General features: G+C 46.5%; 1 protein-coding gene across 1 annotated transcript; it reads right to left on the bottom strand.

Moving 5' to 3' along the window:
- Nucleotides 1–2,894: 2,894 nt before the first annotated feature.
- LOC123124339 (extensin-like) lies at nucleotides 2,895–4,462 on the bottom strand. The gene is made up of 2 exons (XM_044544971.1): nucleotides 3,454–4,462; nucleotides 2,895–3,345 (listed from the first exon to the last, which is right to left on the bottom strand). Exons 1-2 carry the CDS (start codon nucleotides 4,278–4,280, stop codon nucleotides 3,228–3,230), a joined length of 945 nt encoding a protein of 314 aa, XP_044400906.1. The 5' UTR covers nucleotides 4,281–4,462; the 3' UTR covers nucleotides 2,895–3,227.
- Nucleotides 4,463–9,646: the final 5,184 nt, after the last annotated feature.

Genomic DNA, 9,646 nt, shown 5'->3' with positions numbered 1-9,646 from the left:
CCAGGTACATCGGGTTCCAAAATCATCCTCAACGAAAAATTAAACTTGTATCTGAGCCATACCTTTGATAATATTCTGTCAACCTTGCACACAATTTATCTTCTTGCTGATTTGATCATTTCTGCTATGAGGAGTGCACGCTGAGGGAGACTTGACACTCAGTAACATGATCAGATATCCCCAATCTGAATGCAGTCGGCTGAGAATTCCATACTGTTGTGAGGAGTGCACGTTAATGCAAACTTTATACTGACATTCCATCCAGGATTTCTTTTGTATTCAGACGAGCTATTTCCAATTTCACTGCAGTCTGCTGACAATTCCATTCTGTTTAGCTGAGTTTCCAAATATATGCATTTCTTGCTGACTCTTCGGGTCCGGTGTCGGCTGACGAGCAACTTTAATAGGGGGAAAATTTGTAACACCGAAGGCCCAAAGAAAGAAACAAAAGAAACGACTAAAACAAAAGCACACAAGCATACTACTAATATAATTAATCAAGCAATCATCACATATTACTGCTACTCACACCATAATATGCATGCACACCTAAGCACACAAATCGCGCGGAAACTCCGGTATTACGGTCTAATATGCTGTGGCGGTGTGCACGAAAATTATATCCATGTGTGGAAGGAGTTGGCGTAACCGAAGCTACACCAAGCACTGGCTGAACAGTGGCTGGATCTGGATGGATACACAGGTGAGGACGGACTTGACGATCAAGTAGCGAGACACAAAAGTCACGACCACATCATCATCAAACGTACGAAAGGGGTTCGTACACGTCCAAAGAATAGAATGACTGGGTAGGCTAGCGGTGGAAAAACAAGGCTCGCTAGCATTGCCCTTTTCTGATAACCAAGATCAGTAAGGGTTGCCAGAGGGACGATATGGATGGCATGATTTGGGATAGAAACAAGTCTATCACCGAAATAATATGGGTGGGTGGTGGAAAAATATACGCGATACCTGAGCATAACTCCTGCAAATGGTGTCTGAAACTCTGGGTACCAGGGCATCACTCTACTAGGATAGAGATGACGCCGAACACCAAAGAGCAGACATGCTAAGAAGGAGGGTGCAGGAGGTGGACCGAAAACGATGCCACCTACACTCACAAGATTAACCGTTAGTGACAAAATAATAATCTATATGCATACTATGCGACAAACAAATGCAACAATCAAGTGCAACAAACCAACTGGGGTCTATACTACTGCTTTCTAACGTTCGCGCGGGCAAGGGCATCCTACAGCCAGACCTGCTCTGATACCAAGCCTGTGGCACCCCGGCTCAGAGAAAACCGGAACGCCCCATATTCCAGCCCAGAGATCGAGGTGAAGTCTTCTGGAATATAGCACTGCTTAGTATAGAACAAACCAGCTCTCTATTACAACACGAATATGAATACACGGGTTCCAATATTACAATGAATAACATTGGCACGGCGACACTACGCCAACCACGGTTGCTCTGTACAAGCAGCATAACAACTCGAAGCAGCGGAACGACTACTGGCAGCGGAACAACGACAACGATGATGGACTCCAATCCGCAGGGACTCTGGCTGGAACACTTATCCTAGCTCGCGAACACAGGAACAACACCAAACAAGCAAGCAATCCAGGCACGACCTGCAAACTGGCATGACACGCCAGGTCAGTACATTGAATGTACTTGCAAGCTCACAATAACCAGAAGCATTCAAGACAAACAACAGCATGGCAATTACAGGTTAAGCAGGAATTATCATGAGATCATCAGGATAGCATGGCATGAACAACATGAACTTAATACTGCTAGAACAAGATGAGCATATAAATCTGACGATACTAGCATGCAACATGATGAAAATATATGCACCATTTATTCTGCTCGGGTTACCTCGTAACCATCACATGCATCACTTACCAACCTCGGACATTACACGATCATCTCAGGATCAAATCAAGCTTGGTATAAACAATACCGTAGTAATCATCAAATGACCACAAGGAGCTTGATCTTTACCCACGATTCTCGCACAACATCACGAATATCCAACAACTCGGTATCCTCGATACCACGGTGATCTTTCCGGCGATCACAACCATGAGCAACACTTGGTCTCCAATGGTGATCTTTCCGACGATCACAACCAACTTATCTCCTCATCGAACCGGGGTTGTTATTAAGCACATTATTATTAATACTGTTGACTCATAGTGTGACCGACTACGAACTGGGCCCTTATCCGCGTGCGCGGCTATCGATAGATTTAATATACACTCTGCAGAGGTTAGTACACTGTACCCACACCACGGAACCCATGGCCCCGCACTCCCATTCGGGTGGACCAACGGCATTCCGACAAAACCGATCTACTGCCATGGCACTCTCCCGGCACTCTAACTCACTCCCCATTGGGCTAGTCCTGGGTGGCCCCGTGTCTAACAAAGACACAACGACCACCGTCGTGGTCCGTCCCAAACAGGGACAAAAGCGCTTATCATCCAACTACGGGCGCACAAGGTTATATCTGCTTACCGGGCCAGGGTACGCACGCCCATAACCTTCCCTAGTTGGAGGCACCGGTGAGAGGCACGACAATAGACCCAGTTAGGACCCCCCATAAAGCAAGTGAGGTTGCACTGGTCATCTCGATTTGTTGGCACCATGACTCAGCCAATAGTTGTTCAAGTTTACTTTAATCCGGTTAAACTTGATTGCAATATGGTGAGCCATGCTAAAATAACATGATGCAATTACAACGCATGAACATGATATCAACGTAATCATGAGGGTACAACATAACTATCCACCATATCAACAACGAATCATCTCCATCTGAGCATAGTATAATGACGAGCATGAATATCACAAGTACAACACTACTCATAGAAACCTAGCATGCCCACTAGCATCAACAATAAATATCATGCAAGAACATATCAACCATGCCATCATCCAAGCATTTAACCAACTGGATGTAACGGAACATGCATAACAACGGTACTCGGGACAGACGGCAGTCATGCACCGAAAACCATCACCAACATCAACATGTACTACTAGCAAGCATAAGCATATGAAGGGAATAATAGCAACTAGCCGGGCATGAAAACCAGGGGCATAACAACATATCAAGCAAATAAGTATTAACCCAGAAGCATTACCGAAACAACGATAACCATATTTTAAACAAGCAATCATTTAATAAATATTCAAGTTGAAAACCATGGCTACTACATGCGTATAATGCAAGTGGGTTTTGTGGCTTGCCTGGGGTGGAAGAAATCACCGGGACAAAGTGCGAGAAGCTTGCGGAAAGAAACGCGGGAATCAGATCTCTCTCGGAGGGGGCTGATTAAGGGCAAGGGCAAAATGGTCATTTTCAGAATGTTGAAACATAATGAAAATGATGCCAACAGAATGGGCTCGACGAAATGAAGACGTGGGCGTTGGATTCACCTCAAACGGAGTTGCGAGCAAAAAGTTATAAGGGTTTTCTGCCAGGGACCTATCTGTAATAAAATCATCACAAACAGGCCCTCAGCAGGAAAAACAGAACGCCCCTTTTTTGAAAATACGTTTTCCAGAAGGGAAAACGCATTTTCGCCTGAGGAAGAAACTGATTGCGCTTTTGTTAAGCGAAGACGTACTCCGGGGAGTACGCCTCCACTTAACCACATCAGCAGGCCGGCCCGGTCAGCGCAGAGAGGCCGATAGGCGGGGCCCATGGATGGGGTCAACGTCGTCTTCGCCTCGCCTGCACTCGCCCACGGTCCAGAAGGAGGTCGCCGGCGCAGGGGCTCGTCCGGCCGGCTCCGACCATCCCCCGCCTCGCTCGACCTATGGGCGAGCTCAGCAGGAGTAGCCGCACCCGTCTGCGGAGAGCACGGGCTCCGGGGACGACTGAGGCGAGAGGGAGTGAGGACATGGGGGACGGTGGCGACGGGCACCGATGGGGCTCGCGGCCAACAGCCACCAGAGGAGGAGGGAGAGGGCTCGAGCGGCTCCGGCGTGTGGATGGGGGCCTCTTGAGGTGGAAGCAGGAGGGGAGGAGACCGGGGGTGCTCGGATTCAAGCGGAGCCCGACGGCGGCCATGGCGGCAGAGAGAGGTGGGGAGGGGCTCTGTAGCTCGAGGGAGAGGCCAGGGAGGTTTCTGGATATGAGGCAAAGGCGATGGAGTGCTCGGGAGAGGCTTGGGTGGCCTTATATAGGCAGAGGGGCGAGGTGCCGAGCTGTCATCGCCGCGGACGCGTGGCCGGCGCCGCGGACGCGTGTGCTCGCGCATGAGCTCGGGCGAAGGCGACGGGGAGACACAGGGAGGAGCCCACGGGGCAGAGGGAGCCCACGGAGCACGGGGAGGAAGAAGACCGCGACGAACAGAACCAAATGGCCACTGTTCGCCCGTGGTCACGCGGCGGCGAGCGTCGGTGGGCAAGCGGACGGAGGGGGAGAGGGGTCCAGGGAGTGGGCGACGACGAGGGCTAGCTGCTGGACACGCTCACGCGCGCTAAGGCGACGAGAGGAGGAGGGGGTCCAGCACAAACAGCCACTGGACGCGGCCACTTCACACAGAGCGCGTGCACAGGCACGCCATTGTCGCGGTCACCGCATGCACTGGCATGTAGCGGGGGAGATGGGCTGGAACTTGTCGTCTAGTGGCAAGTTCATCCACGGGAGGTTCCTACTGCGGTGGTAGTTTGGTGAAAACTGCTGTGGTTAAATGGTAAGCAACCTCTGAAATTTACTGCAGTAAACTTGATCAACTAAGTGTGATCAACAGAGAGATGCTATGGGTCAAATGTTATGTCTGGGGTGTTTAGGCTAGGAAGGACTACCATATTGGGGAGTTTGGCAGGAAATGGATGAAGATTTAATGCACTTGCTTTGCAACTGCATAATCTGGTCCAGAAACTTGATCAGGAAGGTGCACTCACATGGAGTGTCAAATTGAGCTCAAATTGGGCAAGGCAGAGTCATTTGGTCCTATGAAGATGCTAAAAAATTCTCATACCAATTGGCCATGCCAAACTGGTACTTGCTTCACAAACATCTCATGTGGACAGAAACTTGCAAAAATTCTAGAGGAATAATGGCTTGATGAACCATGCCCAAAATGGGGGGAGGTAGGTTATATGGATAATAGAAGGCCTAGAAAAATTGAAAGCTATAATGGAGCAAGATAAAATATACTTGCTTCACAAACTGAAATTTTGGACAGAATCAAAGAATTGAAGATGAGCGCACATGGAGGCATGACATGAGCTCTACTTTGGTAGAGGGCTATGATATGATGATATGAGAGACCATGCAAAATGGAAACTCATTTGGATATGCCTATCTTGCACCTCCTTCACAAAGCTTCTTTCTGGATAGAAACTTTGGAAAATCATAATTAAATAATTACTAGGAAAATGAGGTTGCATTTTGGCATGTGGCAACGATATGCACAGGGAAAGGTGTCCAAGTAGTTTGAGGTCAATTGGGAAAAGGAAAATAGCACTTGCTTCACAATGTGCCATTTAGGGCAGAATAGGAAATGAATTATTTGAGCATGATGATAAACATGACAAATGAAATATTTTGCCATATTTGAGAAAGATATGACCCAATCAATTTATGAGAATTATTTGGGAATTTTAGGAGTGATGGAAATAGAGGTTGCTTCACAACCTAGGGTAATTTGAGTTATCCCTTTAATAGAAAAGGAATATTCCCAATAAAAAGAATATTGGGATTTGGGCTAGGATGAAAATGATAGGGTCTAGGGAAGGATTTGGGAATGACAAGCCACTCTGGAAACAAAGAAGAGGGCATCTTCTTCAGTTTCCAAATCACAAAGCCACGGAAAAAGAAAACTCAAGCAAAAACCTCAGAAAAACAAAAGAAAAAGAAAGGGCCAAGGCTGTCACAGCCTAGTTGTAGTGCGAGTGAAGAAGAAGGGGAGCTGGGCATTTTCTGTAGTAGTGAGGAAGAAGGGGAGCTGGGGTTTTCTGTAGGAGCGAGGTGAGGAATTTGGGGGTACGAGTGGAGCGAGCTGACATGAGGTGGGTGGGAATGAGGAGGAAGAAGAGCACCTAGGTTTTTTGGGGGGCGGTGTGCTGGGTGTGGGTAGCGCCTCTCATTAAGTAAATATATGGGCTTTTGAATTGATTTTATTATTTGCTAGGGTGGATGGGCTGTTTTGCCTTAGGCCCAGAGAAACTACTAGTACAGTGGAGACACTCTACAGCTACCCAGAAAAACAATTACTACTAGCTCCTCTGAGGTCATCGAAACGTCTCCCTCTACTGAATGTTGTTTTACTTTTGTTCACTGACATGCGGGCCATGCAGCATGCGGGCCCAAATGCCATCCACCAAATTAGAAGGCAGTATGCAGGCGGAGAGTCACCACGGTCGTAGTGCGGCAGTAACGAGCCGTCATATCACAAAACCCCACCTCCCCGCAGTCTAAGTTTGACGGACGAAGCAACCGTCATTTCACTCTTTGCTGAATCCCCTTCTCCCTCACCATCTTCAAGGAAGCCAACACTCGCATCTACCACTGTTCTTCTCTCCCATCGAAGGGAAGGTAAGCGCTCATTGTCATTGCGATTGTGTTTTCCTTTCAGTGGTCTCCTAGTATTCGTCAGTTTCATGATGGACCAAGGAGAACCAGGCAAATATCTGCCGATGTTGGAGCAGACGCGGGAGGCTGATCCCCACGAGACAGAGAGCTCCAAGAAGATGGAGTCAGCCACCGAGCCGACCCCAAATACGCTCACGGCCACTACTGAGATGGTCAACGCCCCGTTTGAGGTTGCAGCCCCCGTGGCCCTACAGGAGCAGTTTTCCCCCTTCAAGGATGTGTCCCCCCCTCCCCCCCCCCCGCTAAGCTGCCCAAGGTGATTTTCTTCTTTGCCGATCTTGATTGTGGTTTTTTCATCTAAGTATGTGGTGATAAATCATGCATACTTTTGACTCTACATAGTGGTTTAAATAACTTGTGTTTCTTATATTGGAAAGTAATTCAGAATTTGTTTCTGTTTCAGTTAGAGCCCTGATGCAGACAAGGATTGTGTGGTTGTACATGTCACTCGCTATGAGGCGGATGACCTGAATATACGCACTAGGAAAACAAAGTTCTTAGGCCATTGGATCCTGGAAGCCATTTGCACTTATACCAATGTCGAGATGTATTCTAGCCTCATTGTCGTCAGGCGTGTTGTCCAGGGTGTACTGAAGCACAAGAAGTTCAAAGCTACTCCTTCGTTTGTGAGGCATACTGTTCTTGTCAAGCTTACGTAGGAAGATGACGTGGCATGCCTCCACAAACAAGTTTATGAGTGGCAATGCCACAAGGTTATCTTCAGGAAGGTTCACAGGATTGAGCTGCTGCCGGACGTCCTCGATGATGTTCATGGCAAGGTCCGTCTTGTGTCCATCCCAAATTAGGTCGAGGCATGAAATAGTTGCCCTAGCTAGTGTTTAATAGTAGTTTGGATTGTGTCTAATTATCCGAACCTTGCTTGTTATCGAGCCCTCTAGGGCTAGTACTCTGTTTGAATCCATGTATGGGAACTGCTGCTACTTTTGTGTGCCCGTGAATCATGTGAGAACCATCCTAATTGTTGCCGAAACAGATGCGTCCTCACTAGTTTTTTCATGAATATGGCATGGTAAGACATAAGTTGTCACGGTTTATCATACGAGCAGTGTGTGTTTGATGAAATAGAGTACTCGTTCGAGAACTGTGCGCCGACGTATACATAGGGTACGTAAGGCTGGTTAAGTACTTGTAAACACTGTTGGTGCTACCCCACTTGTAAGCATTTGTGCAAAACACGGCACATTGGCTCAGCTCGCTTCAACACTAGAAAAGCCGGCTATCGACCAGCTAACAATCAATAATCTGCTGTCTGACATATAAGCAACTACGTATCTTGTTACAGTGGTTCATGCAGTTAACTGAGGCCACAATGTAAATTCCAAACGTTCACATGCTAGTCCAGCGTTCATGTGGAACATTCACATTAAACTCGGCTTCATAAAATACTTGAAAAGCATAAGTTAAGCAATTTTATAAATCTCAATGGTTCATAGAACATAACAAACATATACTAATTCACATCAAAAGACAAAGTTTTGAGAAGGTTTACAGATCAGGATAAATCAAGCAAGGCTTCTCTGAGCAAAGGGCCTCCCTAGGCAGGCTTTAATTTCCTGGAGTTCACTCTGGTTTTTCTTGTTGCCACCATCCAGGGTTAGGTTCTCTCATTCCAGAATAACCAATTATAATTGTGTTCTCAGTTGGAATGCTGAACTGGACCATGTAGTGTAATGACCATCTAAACTTCTTGTGTAGTTCCACTAAATTTAAGCACCGTTATTTGCAGAAATAAGCAGACCACAATGCCTCTTGTCAGCGCACTGATCCCAAAAACCTCCGTGCAGTCGTGCCAGCGAGTCCTCGGTCCATGGATGAACTGGGAGAAAGTGCATTCCCTACTAGGATGCAGTTGTTTTCGCTCGTCCTTGCACTGCAATCAGGCAGTAAAACGTACGAATCAACTTTTTTTAGATTGCGTTGGTCATTCTACCTAGTTACTACCAATGTAGGAATACCTGGAAGACAGGTGGTTAGACGATGACAGCTAGGAATAGCCATCTCATTTTGTGCAGTTTTAATAAAACCGAGGTGTGTACTTTTGATTGCGCAGATATAAACGATATGGAGACAGACATCCCTGTTTGTGCAAATATGAAATACGGTTATTTAAACAGTGACAATTATTTGCAGTGGCATATGATTAATAGTAGCATCTACTACATTGACAGTATGAAAGTGCCCTTAAGTAAGTAGCATCACATCACATCAACACTGCCATTAGATTAACATGCAGAACAATAGCATTAGTATTACTGTCATGAGAGTAGCACATGGTCAGTAAATGTGCAATCAAATTTGTGCAATTCCACTGGAATAAAGGAATGTTAGCGGTGTGAGATATAAGTGTAACTGCAAAAACACAATTCATGGGAAATAAAGCAAGACAGAAACACTTCATAAAATGGTGGTGGCATTGCTTCAATTTATCGACGGCACTAGACCATTACTTAATAGTGACATTAGGTGGCATTGCTTCAATTTATTGACGGCACTAGACCATTACGTAATAGTGACATTAGGTGGCATTGCTTATTGCTTCATGTGATTTTACATTAACGATAGCGATATGGGCGTAGGGACAGCAGGGGCATAAAGTGGTGAGGCAGATGTGGTTTCCGAGAGTGGCAAACACTCAGGCAGCATGTCTGCATTTGTCCCATTTTTATCTCCTCGGCGACATTCTCCTATGTGAGCACAGGAAATCTAGACCTGCTCATTCTCATTTGCGTTGCCCCCCAACACCCCTCACTTTCTTTCCTTTTTCGACAAAGACAACAGGTCCAGTTCCCCCCACCCTTCGCCATCCACCACGCTTTCTTCGCCTTTTCAGCCAAGAGACCGGTTGGGTAGCCACTATCTACTACTTTCCCCCATTTCCTCTTAGAACCAAGTCGTAGATTCATGCTACAGCTTTCCCACTTTCTTCCCTATTTGAACTAACTCTTAGATTCGACTATATGAACTAGATTTACCTCTAATAATAGTAAAAGTCTAGGTGGCTTT

The sequence above is a fragment of the Triticum aestivum genome, chromosome 5D (assembly GCF_018294505.1).
Source record: "Triticum aestivum cultivar Chinese Spring chromosome 5D, IWGSC CS RefSeq v2.1, whole genome shotgun sequence".
Lineage (NCBI taxonomy): Eukaryota > Viridiplantae > Streptophyta > Magnoliopsida > Poales > Poaceae > Triticum > Triticum aestivum.
Note: the sequence above shows the minus strand (reverse complement) of the source record. Positions and strands in the feature narration are given on the sequence as shown.

Excerpts from the sequence above, each read along its gene's own strand:
- LOC123124339 (XM_044544971.1), bottom strand. The coding sequence starts at position 4,280 with ATGCGCGAGCACACGCGTCCGCGGCGCCGGCCACGCGTCCGCGGCGAT. Across the intron at positions 3,346-3,453 it reads TGCTCGCAACTCCGTTTGAG|CCCCCTCCGAGAGAGATCTG; the intron begins GTGAATCCAACG and ends GCCCTTAATCAG.